This window comes from Oenanthe melanoleuca, chromosome 17, assembly GCF_029582105.1.
Source record: "Oenanthe melanoleuca isolate GR-GAL-2019-014 chromosome 17, OMel1.0, whole genome shotgun sequence".
In the NCBI taxonomy this organism is placed as follows: Eukaryota; Metazoa; Chordata; class Aves; order Passeriformes; family Muscicapidae; genus Oenanthe; species Oenanthe melanoleuca.
The window spans coordinates 4178656-4199738 of record NC_079350.1 but is presented as its reverse complement, the minus strand read 5'-3'; the positions used below and the strand labels follow the sequence as shown (position 1 = coordinate 4199738).

At 47.6% G+C, this 21083-nt stretch overlaps 4 protein-coding genes and 4 non-coding genes across 9 annotated transcripts; 5 read left to right on the top strand and 3 right to left on the bottom strand.

Moving 5' to 3' along the window:
- Window positions 1-2992: 2992 nt before the first annotated feature.
- Window positions 2993-5626, bottom strand: SURF6 (surfeit 6). The gene is made up of 4 exons (XM_056505509.1): window positions 5456-5626; window positions 4921-5136; window positions 4247-4338; window positions 2993-3798 (listed from the first exon to the last, which is right to left on the bottom strand). Exons 1-4 carry the CDS (start codon window positions 5547-5549, stop codon window positions 3127-3129), a joined length of 1074 nt encoding a protein of 357 aa, XP_056361484.1. The 5' UTR covers window positions 5550-5626; the 3' UTR covers window positions 2993-3126.
- Window positions 5627-5809: 183 nt separating this feature from the next.
- On the bottom strand, window positions 5810-11893 carry MED22 (mediator complex subunit 22). 2 transcript variants are annotated; one of them, XM_056505520.1, is made up of 4 exons: window positions 11723-11893; window positions 11239-11319; window positions 10774-10982; window positions 5810-7289 (listed from the first exon to the last, which is right to left on the bottom strand). In XM_056505520.1, the coding sequence occupies exons 1-4, from the start codon at window positions 11843-11845 to the stop codon at window positions 7091-7093; spliced, it is 612 nt and encodes a 203-aa protein (XP_056361495.1). In that variant the 5' UTR covers window positions 11846-11893; the 3' UTR covers window positions 5810-7090. The 2 variants fall into 2 exon arrangements, with proteins under 2 accessions (XP_056361495.1, XP_056361496.1); XM_056505521.1 differs by lacking the exon at window positions 5810-7289 and having other exon boundaries at window positions 8186-10982; window positions 11723-11845.
- RPL7A (ribosomal protein L7a) lies at window positions 11872-15746 on the top strand. The gene is made up of 8 exons (XM_056505516.1): window positions 11872-11965; window positions 12474-12594; window positions 12857-13006; window positions 13718-13858; window positions 14193-14272; window positions 14591-14721; window positions 15083-15152; window positions 15588-15746. The coding sequence occupies exons 1-8, from the start codon at window positions 11963-11965 to the stop codon at window positions 15690-15692; spliced, it is 801 nt and encodes a 266-aa protein (XP_056361491.1). The 5' UTR covers window positions 11872-11962; the 3' UTR covers window positions 15693-15746.
- On the top strand, window positions 12716-12788 carry LOC130260293 (small nucleolar RNA SNORD24). The gene has a single exon (XR_008841763.1). It is a non-coding gene; the product is annotated as a small nucleolar RNA SNORD24 (small nucleolar RNA).
- LOC130260294 (small nucleolar RNA SNORD24) lies at window positions 13557-13623 on the top strand. Its single transcript, XR_008841764.1, has one exon. It is a non-coding gene; the product is annotated as a small nucleolar RNA SNORD24 (small nucleolar RNA).
- Window positions 13962-14039, top strand: LOC130260291 (small nucleolar RNA SNORD36). The gene has a single exon (XR_008841762.1). It is a non-coding gene; the product is annotated as a small nucleolar RNA SNORD36 (small nucleolar RNA).
- Window positions 14443-14516, top strand: LOC130260286 (small nucleolar RNA SNORD36). Its single transcript, XR_008841757.1, has one exon. It is a non-coding gene; the product is annotated as a small nucleolar RNA SNORD36 (small nucleolar RNA).
- Window positions 15747-15869: 123 nt separating the features above from the next.
- LOC130260268 (surfeit locus protein 1) lies at window positions 15870-21066 on the bottom strand. Its single transcript, XM_056505512.1, has 9 exons — window positions 20954-21066; window positions 20152-20230; window positions 19910-20034; window positions 19471-19553; window positions 18578-18769; window positions 18225-18297; window positions 17684-17846; window positions 16983-17064; window positions 15870-16820 (listed from the first exon to the last, which is right to left on the bottom strand). The coding sequence occupies exons 1-9, from the start codon at window positions 21041-21043 to the stop codon at window positions 16754-16756; spliced, it is 954 nt and encodes a 317-aa protein (XP_056361487.1). The 5' UTR covers window positions 21044-21066; the 3' UTR covers window positions 15870-16753.
- Between the last annotated feature and the right edge of the window lie 17 nt (window positions 21067-21083).

The following is a 21083-nucleotide window of genomic DNA, read 5'->3' as shown; positions in this document are numbered from 1 at the left end:
CAGGATTTGTCAGTGCCACATTTCTTACCTTGTGCTTGATGCTTCCAGCACATGCAAAGCAGACAAATGCAAAGGGGGGTTCAAAGGGTTGTTTTTCAGCCATTCTTTGAGAGCTGGCTGCACACAGAGCAGGTAGGAAAGCCCTTCTCATCAGCAGGCTTCCAAATTTCCAACCAGGATCTCACTTCCCCTGGGCAGTCTCCTTTTCCACACCTGAAGGCTCTGATGTTCCCTTCCCTTCCCTTCCCTTCCCTTCCCTTCCCTTCCCTTCCCTTCCCTTCCCTTCCCTTCCCTTCCCTTCCCTTCCCTTCCCTTCCCTTCCCTTCCCTTCCCTTCCCTTCCCTTCCCTTCCCTTCCCTTCCCTTCCCTTCCCTTCCCTTCCCTTCCCTTCCCTTCCCTTCCCTTCCCTTCCCTTCCCTTCCCTTCCCTTCCCTTCCCTTCCCTTCCCTTCCCTTCCCTTCCCTTCCCTTCCCTTCCCTTCCCTTCCCTTCCCTTCCCTTCCCTTCCCTTCCCTTCCCTTCCCTTCCCTTCCCTTCCCTTCCCTTCCCTTCCATCTTTCTTTGTAATTTTCTAACTTCAAGATTGGGATTATTTCTGTCAGTTCTGACTGGACTCTCTCTAATCAGCCAATTCCTGTGTGTCAAAGCAACCCAAAATCTCCTGCTGAGCCCTCAGCAATATGAAGTAAAGCTGGATTGCTCCCCAAAACTGAAAAGCTGTCACAGCTCATACATTCCACAGGACATTTGCCTGCTTTGCAAGGACACAGCACTGGGATGACATTCAGCCCGTGGCCAAATGCAATCCATGTGTTTTCTGTGGAATCTCTCCCAGCCAGGTCTGAGGCATATAAAACCTTGTACTTGACTCCATGAAAACAAACTCGACTTTCAGGCTATTTGTTTTTCTAAAACATCAAGCCCTGACTGAACCCTGTTTTCCCTGGGGCTTGCAGCCCCTCCCAGCTTGATGCCACTTTCCAATTGCATAAATATCCTCTCAACATTTCCACTCAAAGCACAAAGGAACACACAAACATTCCCACTTTGCAGAGTCTCCTGAGGTTCCCATTTCCTTCACCTGACCCATACTCTTATCTCCATGGCATACAGAGGCTGACAGCACAGAATTTGGGTGATGGGGAAGGACAGAAGATCAAGAACAGAGAGAAGGAAGGGGTCTAATAGTTATCCTGAAACTGGACAGTAAAATTAACACAGAATTAAAAAAGATTTGGGTGTTAGGTTATTTTTGTGCAGTTTCAGCTGTTGTAATGGGCATACAGTACTTCCATGTCTTTTACAGAGTAAACATCTAATCCCTCAGGAAGAGAAATACACATATTTTGAAATATTACATCACTAGGAGCACAGCTGATGCATTCACCCCTTATTTTCAGTTTCTGTGGTACAAACTTACAAACCAGAGCACTGGAGCCAGCTGAAATTTAAACTCTTTTTGCATCTAAAACCATCTCACTGAGATTTACCTCAACTGATTTAGTTTACCATGAATACAAACAAAAATGAAATAGATGTGGTTGCAGCTGATGAAAGAATCTCCAACCAAACAGAAATCACAGCTAAAGCATTTTTAATAGTTACCCAGGTTCCTCGAATTTGTTCAGAGAGTTTTTTTAAAAGGGATATGGCTGAAAGTAGCTCTGTTACTCCCAAATGAACTTGCTTGACCTCCCAGAACAAAGCACTACTTTATCTTCAAGCCCTGCTTGGAAAGCATTCTGGACAGCTGATAAATACCTCACTTGTAGATGGTTCCATGGAAAATATTCTTTGCAGAGCAACTATTTCAGATTTCTACATCTGAAGTGGCAAGCTGTGAGCTCAGGGTCGCTCAGAACGTGAAGGAAGAGAAGGTATCGGTGGGGAGAGCTCCATCTGTGCCCCAGGAGAGCTTTCCTTGCTGGGCTGCAGTGTGGAACAGGCTGCCTTTGGCTCTGTGCCACAGATGTGTTGTCACACCTGGGGCTGGAGCAGGAGCTCAGCACAAATCCAGCGCTCGGCTCTGGCTCTGCAGTCTCAGTTACAGCTGCAGCACGGAGCTACCTGGGCTCTGGCAGGGAGCCAGCTGGGCAGCAGTGCACAGCACAGCCTGCATTTCCCTCACACACATTCATCAGCCTCACTGACAAGGCAAAAAAGAGCTTCTTGCAAAGTGCCAGATCGAGAGAATCCAGAATTCAACTGGACTCCATTTATGACATCTTTGAGCTCAGTACCAATTATCAGTTCACACCAACCAAGATCAGGAGGGCATCAGCAAGGTTTGACTGACCTCAGGGGCAGAGTTGCTTCATTTTCTGGATGGGTTGTTCTCACCAATCTTCCCCAGGCTGAATTGCCAGCAGCCGAGCTGTACTTTTCCTCCTGAGCTGGGCAAACAGCTGCTCAAGTTTACATTTGTATTTCTGTATAAACAACAATAAAGGACAAAATTGGTAAAGACCAAATATGATTTTGCACTGATGAACTGCCCAGAGAAGAAACCCTTGCAGGCACCTGTGGTAGCCAGAAATTTTTTTTTGCCTCATTTTTTATTATTGCCAATCCTTCTACCATCAAGATCAATCAGTGTCCTATGGATGACCCAAAAAGATCAGTTAGCTCCACAACAAATCCATGCATGTATACATGTGTGTGTTTATGTCTATATTGACCTAATCCTGATAAAACATAACTTAGAGATAAAGAATATAAATTAACAGCACTGCCTAAAATTGAAAATTACTTTGTTTTCTTGTGGTGGGGAAGATAAATGTATCAAAGATGCAAAGGTATCATTCAAATTCATGTTAAAGGTTTTACAATACCTGCAGTTGAGATGAATCCCATGTTTGATTTTTTTGCCTTTTTGTTTCCTCTACCCCATTCCCAGTGGATGCAAAGAAGACACTGTGCTGCCCATCAGAGGAAGTGACAGCAACTGACATTTCCCCTTTAGAAAAATAGTAATTCCTATTAGAAATCAGCCATAAGGTGTTTCTTTAGAAAACTTTATTAACAAACATACAACTGTTTTTTTTAGCATGATGAGGCTGGGAAGCTGTGGCAGTGCCTGCCCCACAGCCCCACCCTGGAACCCCAAAGCCAGGAGAGCTGCCCCCTCTCACTTTAACCCAGCTTTTTTCAAGTCCTCTGGCAGAACTCGGCCCTTCTTCCGGGCTCTGGCTTTCTTCTTCTCTATCCTCTCCTTCTTCTTCTTCTGGATGTTCTTCTGGCGCTTGTCCTGCCGCTGCTGCATCTTCTCCACCACCCTGACAGTGCGCTGCTCCCACTGCCGCTTGCGCTGGGCCTTCCGCTTCTCCTTGCGCTTCAGGGCCTCCTTCAGACGCTCCTCGTCGTCACGGATCTTCACCCCCTCTGCCTTGTAGAGAGCATTTGTCCATTTTATCTTGGTCTCCAGCTCCTGAGCTTTCTTCTCGTCCTTCTCCTTGAGATCCTCCAGTTTATTCTTCCTGGTCTCCAGCCTGCTCAGCAGCTGTTTGTAGTTCTTGCCCGTCAGAGGAGTGATATTGCCTTTCACTGCTTTCCTTTTCTCTTTCTTCTTCTGGATCTTGTTCAACTCATTCTCTTCATGAACTTCAACCCTGTTGAAGACAATCTCAGCTTTGCTCTCCTCCTTTTTGTTTTCTGGCTCTGCTGGTACCTCCTCAGTTTCTTTCTTCTCCATTTTTGCCTTCATCTTCAACTCCTTTCGCCGGCATTTCTTTCTCTCTTTCTCATACTTCCTTCGCTGCCTCTTTTCCAGGAGTGCAGGGGTTAACTCCTTGGCATTATCCTAAGGAGAAGGATGGACATGAATGAGAAGCCTTAAACAGTTAAAGCAAAAGTGGGCTGTCCCCAAGTTCCTGAGTTCAAACTCCTCCTAAGAAGCACCACCTGTGCTGTGAAGCTGTGACTCAGCTGAGACACCAAACACAGTAACATTTCAAACACTTTGCTTTCCCTCTCAACAGCTTGTAGCTGTTCCCTTTCAGACTCCCACTATTCTGCTTTTTCTTAAAAATCACCAAAGGTGTGTTCTCCTTGAAGATGACCCCATCTTTTCTCAGAGGTTTTTCTACAGAACACACACAGGTCACCTGGCAATACCTACAGGCAATTCCTTATGAGATGGAACCACCTCAAACCATGAGCCTGTGAGATCCTATCCCACACGCCCTGGGAGGCTGGGGAGAATTTCCAGTGCAAACACACATGTGGGTACACATTCAGAGTCCCCATACCTGTCCAGAAGCCTTTTTAATCTTCTCGTGGAGTCTCTGGCGCAACAGACTGATTGCAGAAACAGAAGGGGAACTCAGTTCACTTTTACTTCCTGAAAATGAGAGGGAGAAAATAAAAATACTTCAAAAGCAGCACCAGCTAAACAGTAGCACTTCCTTTGGCTATGGGAAAAACTCTGGGAACTCTTTAGATGCTGTGAATGGAACGGAAAATCCAAACAAACCCAGCTTTCTATTTCATTGGTTTCTTTAGAATTTCCCCTTTTATCATTCAGCACTGCCAGCAGTGGCCTGGCATGCCCTGGGGCTGCCTGGCAAGCCAAAGACAAGTACCAAGCTTGTGGAACAGAGAAGCTCAGGGCATCTTTTCTCTGGCTTTTCATTGTCATAAAGGAAAGCTGAGCTGGCAGGACAGGGATTGCATCCACGTGTAATTCCCAAAGTTCCTCACATGCACAGAACCTCTGCAGCTCAGTGAAACACCGTTTCCAGAGAGCCACCCAGTGGTGATGGCACAAATTCCTGTCCATAGGCAAAAGCTCTTCAGGCACATGAAATAAGCAAGGATGTTCTCAATTCAGGCTTTCCAAACTAGACTTGTGTAAAGCAAGTGAAATGCAGCCAGCTCAGCCCAGGTCACTTTAATCAGACCACGGCAAAGCTGGAATTCTTACCTGCAGCCAAACTCTCCTTTCTGTTCTGTGTACCACCCTGTGGAGATGATTTGCTGGCTTGAGGGGCTGCTTTCTGTCCTGGAGTGGCTTTACTGGCATTAGGAACAACCTGTTTGGCTGAAGGAGCATTCTTCTTCTCAGTTTGCTTCCTGGGCTTCTTTTTCTTCTGTTTCTTGACCTGTCTGCCACCATCCTCGGGCTGGCCTGGCTTAGACACTAGAAGGCAAAAACAAATTATACAAAAAGAGGCCAATGCTACATTCCCATTCACACCATTCAGTTATTACGGACCGCTAAAGTTCCAGCATTGCAATGGCATAGTGTAATGTTAAAAAAATATACGTTTTAGGATTTATTTAAATAGACCAAACGTCCTCGCAGACTTCCGTAAAATCCCAGCTCTCCACATCCATCACTCAGTGAATGGAGACCATTGATTTCCAGAGCTCCCAGTACAATGTGTACAACGCGGTCGGGAGCCCCGTGTTTCAGCAGACCCCAGCCTCCCACAAACCGGCCGCTCCATTTCCAGTACCAAACTTCCTCTTGCGCGCCTCCGGGCCGTGCTGCACGCCGGCCCTCCTGGCCAAGCCCTGCAGGTAGGAGTCCTGCGCGGCCAGGCTGGCCATGGCCGGCTCCCAGAGGCGCAGCGCCCTCCGCGGGGCAGCGGCACCGCTCCGCGTGGAGCCCCGGCAGGAAGTGATGGATGAGCGGCGCCGGCCGGGAAGTGACGGCACAAAGGAGCCGGAGCCGCCCCCGGGGCTGTGCGAGCGCGGCGCGGCCAGGGCTGCTCGGGGCTCTGCTGGGGCTGCGACCCCCGCTCCTTCCAGGCACCCCTCCGCCGCAGCTCCCAAACCTCCCTTTAGTGGAGGACAAACCGAGCTTCCCCCTGCACCGGGGCGAGTTTTGTGATTGCTTCTGCAGCCCCTGTACGGGAACAGCTGCAGGGAGCAGGGTTTGCTTCACAGCCTGCAGGACAATGCTCATCCCCTCATAGTGTGACACCTTCTCAAAGCCTCGTGGCTGAAAACACACGCCTTAAAAATTATACAAAACAGTCAGTTTTATTAAGTCACCTAATTACAAAAATAAATGGAATGGAAGAAAAAGAAACCAAAAAATAATAGCAAAATTCACATCCTAAGAAATGAGACATTACAGCAGAAAGCTGGGGAAGCTCAGCTCACTTGTTGGAATGCACTGGTGGCTCTGTGGTGCCCGTGACACCGAGCTGTGGTGACACTGATCAGTTCAGTGGCATCTCCTTTCAGCTGCACAGCTCGAGCCAAGGCAGAGCCACCACAAAAGGAAAGGACTGAAGATGTGCTGAGCTGCTGAACAGCTGCAGACCAAGCACCAAATGTGTTTCTTTGGAAAAAAACTGAGAGTAACCGAGTATCCCCTACTGCTCACAAGATTTTTTCATTAAGACAAAACAAAAAGCCAACATAAACAGTGGTTCCATGTTAGCTCTAGATTATATTAACAGGAATTTCTGTGTAAACACTGAGGAAGGAATCAACTGACTAAAGCATGACACTGCTGCTCTTTGTGGCTTTGAGCAAGTGGCATCATTGACCCCTCAGTCTGATCCCTGCCTGCCTGTTCTTCTTCCAAGGGGGAACACTGCTCTTCCATGAGGGTCTTCTGTGATCCTCCTTCCAAATCAAGAGTTCAAGTTTGTAAAGCATTTTGACAGTGAAGACTGTTGTGTAAAAATAATATAAAGACTCTTTACAGTAGACTGGAGGTTTTCAGATGCCATCCTGAGAGAGCTTTAAAGCAGCCAGAATGTCAATAATCTTGGGAAGCAGAGTAAAAACCCCCAACATGCTCGCTGCCCCCACATTTGGCTCAAGTTTATCCCAAAGAAATTCAACTCCCAACACTCACACGGAAACAAACTGGACTTCTAATGAACTCTACACAGAACTATCACGTTAAAGCAAACCTGACTCTAATTTGTTATAACGAGATTCACTTTGTGTCTACACATCTCTATCTCTTATAGGACAGGAACACTCCCGGCAAGGTCCTGGCGTGGAGGAAGCACTGCAGCCATGCAGGGGGCAGAGCCCTGCCAGCACAGCTCCCGACAGCAGCAGGAAGACTTCCAGCAGCGCGGTGCCGCGGCAGGGCCACCCCCGCCCGGAGCGGATGCGGATCCTCCTCAGGAATGCTCGGCGGGGCCCGCCCCGTGCCCGTTCACGTGCGGGTGCGACGGGGTGGAACTCTGCGAGGTGACAGCGCTCTGCTCGGCTGCGGCGGCTGCCAGAGGCATCGAGAGGCTCTCGGGGGACAGCGTGGCAAAGTCTTGTCTCCAGTAGGCTTCGCACAGTGGGAGGTCATTGCTGTCACACAGACTGTAGCTTTCCAGAGCAAACAACCCCAGTGAGGAGAGAGCAGGTGTGGTGACAGAGGAGGGGAGGGATGGAAAGGGTGGAGGGAGCAAGACAGAAGCAAAGCATTAAGAAAATGGCAAAAAAAATGTTGGATGTAAGGTCTGTGTTCATGAAATCATCCTAAGTTGTGTGGCATTGGCCTTCCCTAAGACACTCCCCCCTAAGGGCTGGTCCTAAAACTTCTTGGGCCTGGTGAGGACTGGTGCAATTTCAGAGACAGAACTGGCTACAAAATGAAACAGAGCCTCATAATCTAAGACACTCTAAGTCTCTAAAAAGATCTGAGTTGATATCCTGGCACCCCCAATAAATATTCTGCTAACTGATGAGTGAGACATAGACCTTACCCACAATTATTTTACTTGGAATTAGACTGCAACCTATGTGAGGAAAAAATAGAAATCCTGCTCTAAATTTTACTTCAGAAAAAAAACCTGCCACAATTATTTTGGGGCCTGTCCCTGTCACAATAGGAGAACCCTATTTGCACCCTTGCCCTTCTAAAAAAGTGCTCCACAGGTTTGTGTCTTCCATTGAAGTTTCCCAGTTTGATTATAAAATCCTTACAGCTCCTGCCTTTTCCCAAGGAGCCTAACAGTGCCTCTAAAAGCAGCTGGCTGGATTCCAACTGGATGAACCAGCAGTGTGGGAAATGAACTTTTTAAACAACTGGCTAATTCTTGCCCATACCCTGAGGAAAACAAAGTGGAAGGGCCAAAACTAAAAAGAAACATGGAAGGAACTGGAACAAAACCAACACAAATCCCAAAGAGAGCTGCACACACAGGAGACACCCAAGACAAAATGAGTGCTGGAGCAGAAAGCAGCTTGCATTCAGAGAAAAACAAACCCAATGGGTCAAGTGATTTTGTTGTTGCAGCTTTATTTACATTTGTAATGTATGGACTGATGCTTAGGGAAATATTTTAAGTATAGAAATATGAGACAGTTCATATTGCACAAACATGGAATATGTGAGATTTAACCCCACACTCAAGACAGCTCCTGTGATCTCAGAGGAGGGAGCAATGGAACACAAATGCAGGTCTGGGGGTTAGGATGAGAGAAGGCAAGCTGGACTTGCAGTTACCACTTTGGGGAACAAGCACACAAAGCACTAGGTGCAAGCTGAGCTCTTTTCTGGCAGCATCACCCAGCTGGCTTTGCAGAAGTGAGAAGGCAGTGGATACAGGTTTTATATCTGGGGCTTGTGTAAAATCCCTTGGAAGATCAGCCCCCAACAGAGTATAGCTGGGTTCAGTTAGCAAAGACCATCAGGACTGAACCAGAACTACAACTCCTGTTCTGTCACAGACCTCAGGCCACGATTTCCCAGGAGAACCTGACCACAGCATCCACACATGGTGGCAGGGGGTTGCTAACCACATCTCAGCTGTGTCAGAAGCATGACTGCTTCTCCTGCTGCCCCAGTTAGAACAGTTCCAGAGTCTAGGTTCCACCTCTCAGCTAACACTCCTCAAGTCAGGGTCAGTGAGCAGCTCTGCACAGCCCAGGAGCACTGGCCAGCCTGCTGCTCTGTCCTGGGGGGGCTGCTCAAGGCATGGAAGGGACTTCACTACTCCCCTGAGGCACCCAGCCAGTCTGAGTGCACAGGGACAGCTCTAGAAAACTACTTGATCAAAGGGCAGGAAAGGAAAGGTTCCCTCAGGACAATCTTCTTGGATTTAGTTTCAAGGACCTGCTTTTGGGTCTCATCAAAAGCCCCATGTGCACATAAAAAGCCTGGCAAACACCTGACCCTGCAACTGAAGGGGCATTCCCAAGGAGCAAGGAACTCCCCTGTGGGGACAAACAGGCTGTTGTGTTGGCAGCCACTGAAACATGGCTATGACATAACAGAAACCCTTTCCCCCACGTTAGACAGTAATATTTCATTAAAAATATTGTCATATTCTAATTATAAAAGGACTTTCAATAAAACACTGTTTCTGTATTTACACAGACACATTTCTTTGGTGCAGAAAAAGACAGGAAAGAGCACATGAAGGGAGAAGTGCTAGAAGCAAATGACCAAGTGCTACATGATAACAAAGTGTCAGATCACAGCTCAGCAGACTTGCCAGGTTTCCTCACCTCATGACCCATAAGAAAGAGCAGGAAGGCAAATCCATCTGATGTACACCAACACTTGTGCTCCCATGTTAGTTCTGTCAGCAAGGGTTGCTTTATGTGGCACCTGGGGCCAGGCAGGTGACCAGACCATGCCAGCATGGTCAGAACCCCTCAGCCCAAAAGGGAGAGTGAGCAGCACACAGTGGTGGCAGCCTGGGGACAGGGTGAGGGAAGCACACCTGGCACATGTGGGGCACTCTCATCCCACACCACATCCCTTTGGATAAGCTCACTGCTGTCTTGGACCTATCAGCACCTGCACAGGTGATTGGGTTTGTGATCACCACAACTTCCTCAAAAAACTGAATAAAGTTTGAAAAACAGCTCTAAATCTTTACCTCTAAGCTGTGTAATATTATTATCTTCTTACTCTTAAAATACATATATTACTCATAAACAATGGCCTTACTTTCAAAGATATTGAAAAATTTAGTTGACTTAGCTGGGGTTATAGGCATTCAGCATTCTTAGAAAAAAAGGAAAAGCCAAACATAGAAAACCTGATCAGTAAAATTTTAAGTAAGATCTTTGAAAGTTAAGTGTGTGTTTAAAAATCCTAGAATTATTGCACTGACTTCACTTAGCTTGGAAAGTGCAACCAAAATAACCAGGTTTACATTTGTTTTCTTCTGCTTTCATTTACTGCATCATTAACTAGAAGTGCTGGAGTGCATGACAAAAAAAAATAAAAAATAAAGTGTCTGAATTCTCTAAAGTCTATTTGCTAAATAAGAGGCTTAAAAAACATTAAAAATCCCACAAACAAATCAGTAATAAGTCATTCCTTAGAAAATCCTATCACAATACTTCATAATTAATGAAACTCAGCAAGTCCTTGCAAATGTTGACCCCAGCAGGACTGGAGGCAGTTGGGGGCAGTGGGCTGTGAAGGAAAAGGCACAAAGTGTGACCAGGTCACTTGTGAAAGGAGTCACCACAAAGGTGAGGTGACATCAGGACCCAGCTTAGCAAGCTGGTCTCTGTAACAAGAGAGCCAGAGGCTCCTTCAGAGGGGTTTCCCCCAAGGAAATTCACCTTCTTTTCTAATGATTACAACAAGAAGCCTAAGGAAACTACCTATCAAACCTGGGATGCTGTGAACACCTCCTTCACCAGGACATTTTTACCCTGTAGAGTATCTACAAGGAAAAGGCAGTTGCTTTAGTTGCAGAAAAAGCTTTTGACCTAATTAAAAGTAGGACTGAAAATTTTTGGGAACATTCTCAACAGCAATACTCTAAGGGCTGTTTGATGGTCTGGACTAACTACCCCAAAAAGGCCTGGAGTTGTAAGGCAGAGTCCACTGCCCTATTTGTACCTGGAAGAGTAATATTCTTCTTCTAGCTCGTACAGGTCAATGGAGATCTCATCCCGCAGTGCAATCAGCTTCTTGTCACACTCCTCCTGCAGGCTCCTCAGCTGCTGGTTGCGCTGGTTGATGGCCTCGTTCACAGAGGGGAAATCATTGAGGATCAAGAACTGCTTCAGGTCAGACACGAGTTTCATCAGGGACTCACCAGCTCGGACCTTGCAGCAGCGAGAAAAATCACACATCAGAACAGGGCTTTGCTCCAAGATCTCCCAAGCTGCTCCTTCAGCTCAAACTTTGGATAAAAGCTCCCACAATACATGAGGATTCTGACCCAGCCTTCCCCAGCCACCTCAAACACGAAGTTATTCCCCTTTAAGCAGTCCTTGGGAGAGATATAAATATCCAAAAATGAACCCAACAGCCCCTGCAGGATGTGCTGCCCACAGCTCTGAGCAGTACAATGCTACTCACAATATTTGCAGCTCTGACATGCATCTCGTAGTTATCTTGCTCACCCTGGGTTGCTCGAGAGACTTGAGTTTCATCCTCGATCTGAAGAAAAAAGTACACAAATCCACCTCTACATATTTAAAATTCAAACAGGCAATTACTATGTTATATGGTATAACATATGGGAATATATATGTGGATACATATGTGATTTTCCTATATGATATATATGACATTATATATGTGAAATTCACATCTGTATGTGAATTACAGTTCAATTCACACAGTGTTCAAGGCCAGGTTGGACGAGGCTTGGAACAACTTGGTCTTGTGGAAGGTGTCCCTGCCCACAGCAGGGGGGGGAAGGAGAGGGTGATTAAAGGTCTCTTTAAAGTCTTTAACATTCGCAGATTCTACGAAAGATCCTCTCCTCTCCCCTCACAGCCCCTTCTTCCCCGCGTGCCCCCGCCCTTCTCCGCGGGAGGGCCGGCCCGCTCAGGCCCACCTTAGCCGTCTTGATGATCTCGGTGAAGTTGTCCATGATGGACTTGACATCGTCCTTGAGGCGCTTGTTGTAGGACTGCAGCAGGGTCTCCTTGCTCTGCGGCAGGACGCGGGGCTGCGCCATGGCCGCGCCCTCCCCTCATGCCCCTCAGGGCCCCGCCCACCGCGCTCTCGCGAGACCTCGCGCGCCGTAGATATCTCCCGCCATGCACCGCTCCGCCTTTCTCTCCTACCGCCCAAGATGGTGAGTGATGGCGGCGGCGCGGGGGGGGGGCCGGGCAATCTGCCGCCATCTGGGGCCGCCTGCCGTCATCCGCCGCCGCCGATGGCTTGCGGCAGCGCCGCGAAGGTGCTGGGCTGCGGGGAGAGGCGGTGGAGCGGCGTTCCGTGCTCGGTTTGCGGTGATGAGGGAAGGCCCCCTATGGGCCTGCCCGCCCGGGCCCGGAACCTGCGGCTGCCGCCGGCTCGGGCAGCGCGGCCAGGCCGCGGGGCGCTCTCGGGGTAGGTCGGGTCCCGGTGATCGTGGGGGTATCACGGCTGCTCTCGGGTGAAGCGATCATCACGCTCGCTTTCATCCATTTTCGTCTCCGTTACGCGAAGGATTTGCTCTCGGAGAACTGGGCGAGCATGGGAGGCCGCCAGGCCAGTGAAATGTCTGGGAAAATAAATGCATTTCCAGGGTGGGCTGGTAACTTTTCCAAGCACGTGAGTTTTGGAGGCAAAAGAGGGCAGAGTGTGTTTCTTGCTTGCAGCCGAAAGGAAAGAAGGCCAAGGGCAAGAAGGTGGCACCGGCCCCTGCTGTAGTGAAGAAGCAGGAGGCCAAGAAGGTTGTCAATCCCCTCTTTGAGAAGAGGCCCAAGAACTTTGGCATTGGTGAGTAAGTGGATATTCGGGATAGTTACTCCAATTTTTTTTCTCGTTCAATGAACAGATGTCTAAGTTATAAACATTGGAAATCCCTCCAGACTCTGTGGAGTGCTGTTCTTTTACAAGGTGCAGATGATGTGAAAGAATATTTGCTATCTGAGTGGTCGTGCTGACACATTACCACCAAGATCACTGATGCTCCTGTGCAGTTCCCGTGCTGCTGCTCTGGGTTTGGGGCAGCCCTGAGCTAAAGGCTGTGTTCTTTTAGGACAGGATATCCAGCCCAAGCGTGACCTCACCCGCTTTGTGAAATGGCCACGCTACATTCGGCTGCAGCGCCAGAGGTCCATCCTCTACAAACGCCTGAAGGTGCCTCCTGCCATCAACCAGTTCACCCAGGCCCTGGATCGGCAGACAGGTGAGGAGGCCCCACGAGGTTCTCTTGGCTTGGGTTGTAAATGGGATGTGCCTCAGAAAAGGGGAAAGAAGAAAATAAGTCAAAGGTAAGATGAGGTGTGTCTGTGGAAGTGTCTTAGGAAGGCTTCAATAGCAACCAGAGTGGTATCAAAATCAATTTGCTGACTTCAATCTTGGATTGCTGTTGTGTACCCTGAAAAGGGATTTGGAAAATACCAAAGCTCTCTTTACTGACCCAAACCCTGCATTAAATCTTAACTGTGATTTCATTCTTCCAGCTTGTTTAGAACTGCCCAGGGTGGTGTAAACAGATTGCTTGAGACATCTGTGGGAGTGCAGGTTTTGGGGGAAAACCAACAGGCTGGCACTGAAGGAAGAAGGATCTTCTGTGAATGAGTCTGTGCAAAAAACTTTAGACCTATATAATAACTTCTTCTTCATAGAAGCTCCTTGATTTGAAAGAGCCATTGAACCTCTAACCATAATTACTGTGGGGGTCCACATGCATTTCCTCATCCAGTCAAAGATCTCAGTGCTTTTCTCTTGGGCTGTGCAGATGATGATCACTTTTTGCTGTGAAAAAAAAATGAGATGGCAACCACCAAGATCGCTGATGCACTATTACAGTATTACAGATACTATTCCAGTATTTTTAAAAATTAATGCTTAGATTTTCAGGTCATGCAACTAATTAGTAGGTGTTCTCTTCCAGCCACACAGCTTCTGAAGCTGGCACACAAATACAGGCCTGAAAATAAGCAAGAGAAGAAGCAGAGGCTACTGGCTCGTGCTGAGCAGAAAGCTGCAGGAAAGGGAGATGCTCCAACCAAGCGGCCACCAGTCCTCCGAGCAGGTAACTTTGTACCTGAGCTGAGGGAATATGGGAGTGTGGCACTTGGTGAGAGAGAAAACTGATGGAGGATTTGGTTCTTAACCAGACAGCCTTGGACAAGCTATGGCAATGATGTTATGAATTTCTTCACCTGAGCTCAAAGTGAAGAACAAAATAGACGAGCTTTTTAACCCTGAGCTTTAGCAAATTGTCCATGAAATGTCTTTGTGCCACTAATGTGAAATGCTTTTGTAACTTCCATGGTGATGCTGTGGTAGGGAATCAGATTGGCTTGCAAGAAAGCTCTGAAAATAGACTGAGAGGAATCAAAGCTTACCTAGAACTTGTTTTTCAGGTATTAATACTGTCACAACTCTGGTGGAGAACAAGAAAGCTCAGCTTGTCGTTATTGCCCACGATGTGGACCCCATTGAGGTGAGCAAGTTACAGGCTGCCTGTAGGGTGGGCTCAGAAGTGCTTTTAAGGCAAAAATGGATTTTAGGACAAATTGCATGAAGGAGAATGCATGGAAAAAAAAAATACACATTTGCCAGAACTAGGATGCTTGTGTGTGTTTGTCCTGGTTGGACAGTGAGGCTGGGCCCTTGCAATGATGTTTTGAATTTCTTCACCTGAACCAGCAGTGAAGAGCAAAACGAGCTTTTTAACACTGAGCAATTGCCCTAGGCCAGGCTGACAGCCAGCAGAGAGGGATGCTCTCCCTCAGTTCCTCAGCACTCCCTTCCCTTTCAGCTGGTGGTTTTCCTGCCAGCGCTGTGCCGCAAGATGGGGGTTCCCTACTGCATCATCAAGGGCAAAGCCAGGCTGGGCAGGCTGGTCCACAGGAAAACCTGCACCTCCGTGGCCTTCACCCAGGTTAACCCGTAAGTGTTCGGGAGCTCACCTGTTTGTCTTGTGGAGAAAGCAAACTGCCCTGAGCACAGGCTCTAGGGCAGGTGGGTAGCAAACTTGGGTCTCTCTGAAATAGTAAAATTAAAATATCACCTCTGTAGTCTGATAAAAATGTCTCTGTCAAATCCTGAAGGTGCAGATTGTTTTGGTTTACCAAAAGGGTGGTTACTCTAAAATCTGAGTGCAGATTCTGAGTTTAAATCCTTTGCAAGTGATAATTTTCCTTAACCTGAAAAATTCGGCTGTCACTAGCACCTCTCAAATTCTGTGGCAAAATATTTATGAAAAAATGTTAAATCCAGGCTCTAAAGGAACTAAAACTGTCATCAACAGGGAGGATAAGGGAGCCCTTGCAAAGCTGGTGGAGGCTGTCAAGACGAACTACAATGACAGATATGATGAGGTAAGATTCTCTGTGCTGCTGGCCTTGTCTTTTTACACTGTTAACATTCCCAGAAGGGAGAAATGGGACATAGTGACCTCAGTTTATGCTTGGGTGTGTTATACCTGGGTTTTCTTACGGTGTACCCAGATTCTTTACCTGAGGATGGGGTAAAATGTGAAAGCTGTCACCAGGTTAGAAGTAAACAGCAACTCTAGGGTAAGAATTGTAGAGAGGGCAACAGATTCTGCTACCTAAACTCCATATCCCAAATCCAGGAGTTACAGGTTAGCTGTATCCAACATCCCTCATTGGGAAAGATTTTTAAGCTTTTCTCTTTGCTGCCCCAGAATGTAGTGTAGGACTTTCTAGTTGAGGGAGCTCTTCCCCTAGTGCAGAATTGAGTGATGCAGTAAGAGTTGGAATGAAGTTTAACCTGTTTTCCCTTCCTTGCAGATCCGTCGTCACTGGGGCGGGAACGTCCTGGGTCCGAAATCCGTGGCTCGCATTGCAAAGCTGGAAAAAGCAAAGGCTAAAGAACTGGCTACAAAGCTGGGCTGAAGATGTACTGCATTGCACCGTGTTCTCTGTACATAATAAACCCCAGCTGTTTCAGTGGTCTCTGTTCCTGGGAGTGTTCTAGGCAGGGAGTAGCACAGTGGCATTGCTGTACTACTGTGCCTTCCATCCAGTGACAGAATAGCTGGGCAGAAACTGCTGCACCGAGCTAGTTACTACTTAACTTGAAATAACTTTACTTTATTACTAGTACTGTGTATTAACTCCATTCTCTTGAACACACAGCTCAGCTGCACATGCTCTGGGATCTTGAAGCTGACTGGGCTGGGCTAGTTCTGGCTTTAAGCCTGGCTTGGTTTTGCAAGTCTAAATTGGAAATAGCTCTTGATTTCTCCTTAAGAGTGGGTTATAGTATGGATTACACACAGTGTTACAGCCTTCCACACCTGCAGTGTCTCTTGCAGTGAAGGCAGGCTGAGGGGGAAGAATCCAGACCTTCCTGTGGTTCTGTTCTTTCCCAAGTGCTGACTTGGTCTGGTGGCACTGTGGAGGCTACCAAGGCTCCAGCTGTGGTAGCTGCTTGTTTTTGCCAGCCCTCATCCTCTTGCAAAGCCACAGGCTGCCTTCCCCAGCTAGACCTGAGTGTCCACAGTAACCTATCATTCAGGTTTGCTGCTGTTCCATGTAAGATGCATGATGCAAGTCACAAGGCAAAGACCTGTAGGCCTTTATTTATTCTGCTGCAACTGCTGTGAGCCATTCCTGACTTCAGGAAGGACTACATGCTGCAAATAGGCTTTCACAAAAATCCTCTGGATTTGTCTTAAGGAAAAAAAGTTGAGATGTTGAAATGCAGCTTACAACCAACCAGGATAGAAAATTGCATTGTGATAACTATTGAAGTTCAGTGCTCCCAAGCTGCAGCCAAATCACACTGTGGGAGCTCTGTTTGCAGGGATTGCTTTAAGTCTTTTTGCAGTTTGATAACATGTTTGCTGAAACTGCTCCGGAATTCAGGTGCTTCAGTTAATTAGGTCTTCTCAGGTTCCTGTCATCCATAAGTCTGCTCTTGACTGTAGCACAAAGAGGTCTCCTCCTTCCCCTCACAGAGGTAGCTTCTGTATAAATTTCTTGTACCACAAGAAGGAAGTTGCAGCGCACAAGCCGTACCTGTGAGAAAATGACATGTTGGTACCGTACCAGGGTGGACTGGACCTCCTTAAGACAATAACCAAATCAAACCCCCTGGCACGAGAGACTTGGATTAAAACAGCTTTTGTAGCTCAAGAGCTCGTGCAGGCATCCCAGAGCAGCCCTGGGCAGGTCCCTTACCAGGTGACAATGTACTGCATGTGCTCGTTCCGCAGGCTCACCCTGGTCTGGCCCCCGATGGGCCCCCCCGGGACTGTGCTTCCTGTGGGGACAACACAGCCAGGTTAAATCCTGAGGCTGCACAGGGTGGAGCTGTGCTGTGTGGAAGAGGGGAAGAAGGTGATTAATCTGGTGGATACCCTGCTCTCCCTCAGGCAGTGGTGTTACCAAATTCACAGAATCCCAGAAGGGTTTGGGTTGGAAGGGATGCTAAAGCTTATTTCATTCAACCACCTGCCATGGGGATAGACTGAAAAAAAAATGTAATCCTAATTATAATTTTATAACTGTGAGGCCTCCAGGCCAGCTGTTAGCCACCACACAGGGATAGCCTCCTCTGGACCAGGCTGTTCAAACCCCGTCCAACTGGCCTGGAACACTTTCAGGGATCCAGGGGCAGGCACAATTTCTCTGGGGGCCAGGGCCTCTCCAGCCTCACAGGGAAGAATTCCTGCCCAATATCTCATCTAACCCTGCCCTCCAGCAGTTTGAAGCCACTCCCCTTTGTCCTTTCTTAGATGCTCCTGACAGAAGTCCTTTTCCAGCTCCCTCTCACCTTCAAAACTGGGCTGGCAGAGCACAGGAAGAAAGGGGAGGCACTGAGGGGAAAGGGAGGCAGAGTGATGTAAATTGGACATGGGCTGGGTTCCTCTGTGACTTACTGAAATCTGCATCGATGAAGATGGGCTCAGCACCAGTCACCTTGGCCATGGCCTCCAGGTCCCGGTAGTGCCAGCGGTTTTGTTCAATGTTATTTTCAGGCACAAAGGGTTTCCTTTTTTCTGTTAACCTTACTACCCCTGTGAGATCAATTTCATCTTCAATCTGAGGAGAAGTGCAGAAAGAAAAAAAGGAATGTTTCAAGACTGATTTCATGTTCTGACACATCAAGTCCTGTCAGAAAAATGTGGCATGTGAAGGGTCTGAGCATAAATTAAGCAGTTGTTCCCTGCAGTGGAGCAGTGCTGTAACATAGCACGGAAAAAAGAAGAACAAGAACAGCTCCTTGTTTGTAAAAAAATGTTATTTACTTAACAAAAAGGGGGGGAAATAAAGTTTTGTTGTCTTTGTAAAGTGCCATGACTAATTAAATCACCTCCCATGATGCTGAAGGTAGCTTCTGCCTTTCTGGATTAGTGAGTGGTGCCTCTGGTAACCTAAGGGACACAAAGTAACATCTCTCATTCCCTGGATCCCCCTTACCTGTCCTGCCAGCCTGGTCTCTGGTTTCAATTTGTTCTTGGGCACAAATCCTCGGTTGACTAGAATCGTGACCCTAGAGTTACATAAAGAAGTATCGTTCAGGAGTGAAAGGGATTTATTTCTGCTGCTGCCTAGAACGAAAGACCAAAGAAAGAAGCAACCCACGTGTTTGCTGTCACCTGAATGCACATTATACAGGAATTTAAAGACAACTTCAAATTGAGCCTCAGTGATGTCACAGACTGAGAGATGCCTTTTAAGGCAGGGAGTGATTGATACAAACCCAACCAGCAGGATTTGGCTTTTCCACGGAGGATGAGTGTTCCCAGGGAGCAGGGCTCTCCTGAACTCACCCGAGCTCTGTGCAGTAGAAGGGGGTGACGACGTTGGCCCCGTTCTCGGGGTGCGATGTGATCCTGCCGGCCTCCCGCGCCTCCCGCTCGGGGTCCAGCAGCGCGCGAGGCAGCAGGTACAGCTCCCTGGAGTGCTCAAAGCGCCCTCGCACCCTCACCGGTCTGTACTCCAGCTCCTTCAGCTCCATGGGGCTGCAGGGAACAAGGGCAAAACACAAGCATGGCTGTGCTAGGCGAACTCGGTCGGCAGATTTTATTGTGGGATTCTCCTTTTTCACTCTGGATAGAGCCTGACGCCAATCAGAAAAATAGCACATGGTATATGGCTTAATGTGTTTTAACTGTCCCAGAAAATCAAATAGAGATGATCAGAAGCACCCAGGGAGCAGGTGGACTCACTGCCTGTGTATCCAGCCATGGGAAGTATTTCTTTCCTCCCAGACCATGAAATCCAACAACTGAGCCCTTCTGAGAGTTGTTCCAGGTGACCAGAGACCTTAAAAATCTCTCTCACATCTGATACAACTGCTCCACATGCTGTTGCTCCAAGCCTCCCTGTTGCAGTAACAATTCCTTTGGGACACCACAGACACCCAAGTTCTCCTTCCCCAGCAGGATTAAAAATGCTATGAATTACATCCCACATCCTCCTGAAAAGAGATTCATCCCTCCCTATGCATTTAGAGTATCCCACAGGAAAGAACTGACTTATCCTTTCACTAAAAATAAAGAAATTATTAGGATCTCTCTCTAATTTGCTGGCATATCCCAATTGACATTGCATCCCTTCATTTTTATGCAGGTCAGTTCAGCACAAGCTCATTAGTGGACAGTCCATATTTAATATTCCCAGTCAGTGGTCTGTAGACAACAAACCATTCCTGTTTCCATACTCTAATGTCAGAGGGATGGGATCTGCTCTGATTCTTGATGCCAGCTGTGCAATCAAATCTAATTTCCACTTGCGCCGCTGAACCTGGAAGTGAACAAACACAGAAAAAACTCCTTAGGGTAGAACAGAGCAACAAAACAACCTCAGCAAGCCTTAAAATCTTGGTCATAATTTTCTTATCAGACCTGGCCTAAAACATGGTAATTGTAGATATGAAAACAGAAGCTACTGAATTAATTTGAGGAAATATTTATACTAAAATAAAAGTGTAGACAAAAAAGACTTCCTTTAAAGACTTACAAGGGAACACTTGGAAAACAGAAATGTAAAATAACATCAAATCTTTAACCTGCCTGTTGTCTGAACTAGATAAAACAGATGGAAAAACTTGACAGTCCTCAAGTGCTCATTTTTCAAAAAAATGAAATATTTGTTTGTACCTGCCATGTGCCGAGACCAAACGTGGTCAGAGGGATGAGGAGAAGGCCCCATTTCAGCAAGGTATCCTCTCCAGATTTGTCAGCTCCTGTAGAATTTCGTGGTCTGCAGAACCTCAAACAAACACCTACAGAAAACCAGAATAAGGAACAGGAATCAGAGAAGAGATGCCAAATTCCTGCAGGAAATATCACATCTTGGTACTAGGGTGAAACAGGGCAGGAGCCCAGACAAGTTTTCTTACCTTTAGTCTTTTGAACCAGACCAGAACCTCCTTTAGTTAGGGGATATCCAAAAAAAGTTCTGATCAAGCACTGTGATGCCTACACAGAATAAGAAAGATCCTTTGTAATGTTGCTGCTTTATAAAACTTATATTTAGGTGATATCAGTGAACTTGATGATTGTGTGAAATATTGTTTATCCATTGATTTAAATCTCAAATGAGCAACTGCCTGTGAGACACTATGGTTTAGGCTATAATTTAAATGAAATAAGATAAAATTTCCTTTATGGAGCTGCCCATAGCCCAGCAATGAACTTCCATCCACGCTACCAGCAAACACACACCAGCTTAATCTGTTCTTGACAGAAACAAGGGCTACAGGGGACAGGATCAGGGAACAGGACAAAGGGATGGGATGAGGGCAGGGGATGAAGGAATGGGGTGAAGAGATAGGATCAATGGATTGGGTCAGGATGAGGGCACGGGATCAGGGAACTGGATCAAGGGACAGGATCAGGGGACTGGATGACTGGACATGATCAGGAAGAGAGAAAGGGACAGGACGAGGGGACAGGATAATGGGACACGATCAGGGGACGGGAATGAGGGGACTGTTTTAACGGACATGATCAGGGAACAACAGAAATGCACTGGATCAGGGGACAAGATGACTGGACAGGATGAGGGGACGGGATCAAGGGACAGGAGGAGGGGACAGGAGGAGGGGACATGATCAGAAAGGAGAGAAAGGGACCGGATCAGGGCACAGGATGAGGGACGGGATGAGGGGACAGGATGGAAGAACACGATCAGCGCCTTACCGGTCCCGGCCCCGCTGCCCCGATGGTTCCCCGGCCCCGCCGCTCCCTCAGCAGCCTGGGCGCCGTTCGCAGCAGCAGCAGCGCGGCCATGGCAGCCCCGGCCCGGCCCCGCCGCCCCGCCCCAGCCCTG

Bases quoted from the DNA above. Each gene is read 5' to 3' on its own strand.
- SURF6 (XM_056505509.1), bottom strand. From the start codon at position 5,549: ATGGCCAGCCTGGCCGCGCAGGACTCCTACCTGCAGGGCTTGGCCAGG. The intron at 5,137-5,455 runs GTACTGGAAATG...TTTGCCTTCTAG, and splicing joins GGCGCGCAAGAGGAAGTTTG to TGTCTAAGCCAGGCCAGCCC. The intron at 4,339-4,920 runs GTAAGAATTCCA...TCTCATTTTCAG, and splicing joins AAAGGAGAGTTTGGCTGCAG to GAAGTAAAAGTGAACTGAGT.
- MED22 (XM_056505520.1), bottom strand. From the start codon at position 11,845: ATGGCGCAGCCCCGCGTCCTGCCGCAGAGCAAGGAGACCCTGCTGCAG. The intron at 11,320-11,722 runs GTGGGCCTGAGC...TTTTTTCTTCAG, and splicing joins AGATCATCAAGACGGCTAAG to ATCGAGGATGAAACTCAAGT. The intron at 7,290-10,773 runs GTACAAATAGGG...TGCTCTGGAAAG, and splicing joins GAAGAATATTACTCTTCCAG to CTACAGTCTGTGTGACAGCA.
- RPL7A (XM_056505516.1), top strand. The intron at 12,595-12,856 runs GTGAGTAAGTGG...GTGTTCTTTTAG, and splicing joins GCCCAAGAACTTTGGCATTG to GACAGGATATCCAGCCCAAG. The intron at 14,722-15,082 runs GTAAGTGTTCGG...TGTCATCAACAG, and splicing joins GCCTTCACCCAGGTTAACCC to GGAGGATAAGGGAGCCCTTG.
- LOC130260268 (XM_056505512.1), bottom strand. From the start codon at position 21,043: ATGGCCGCGCTGCTGCTGCTGCGAACGGCGCCCAGGCTGCTGAGGGAG. The intron at 19,554-19,909 runs GTACAAACAAAT...GTTCACTTCCAG, and splicing joins TTGGTCTCGGCACATGGCAG to GTTCAGCGGCGCAAGTGGAA. The intron at 17,847-18,224 runs GTAAGGGGGATC...ACTTCTCCTCAG, and splicing joins AGACCAGGCTGGCAGGACAG to ATTGAAGATGAAATTGATCT.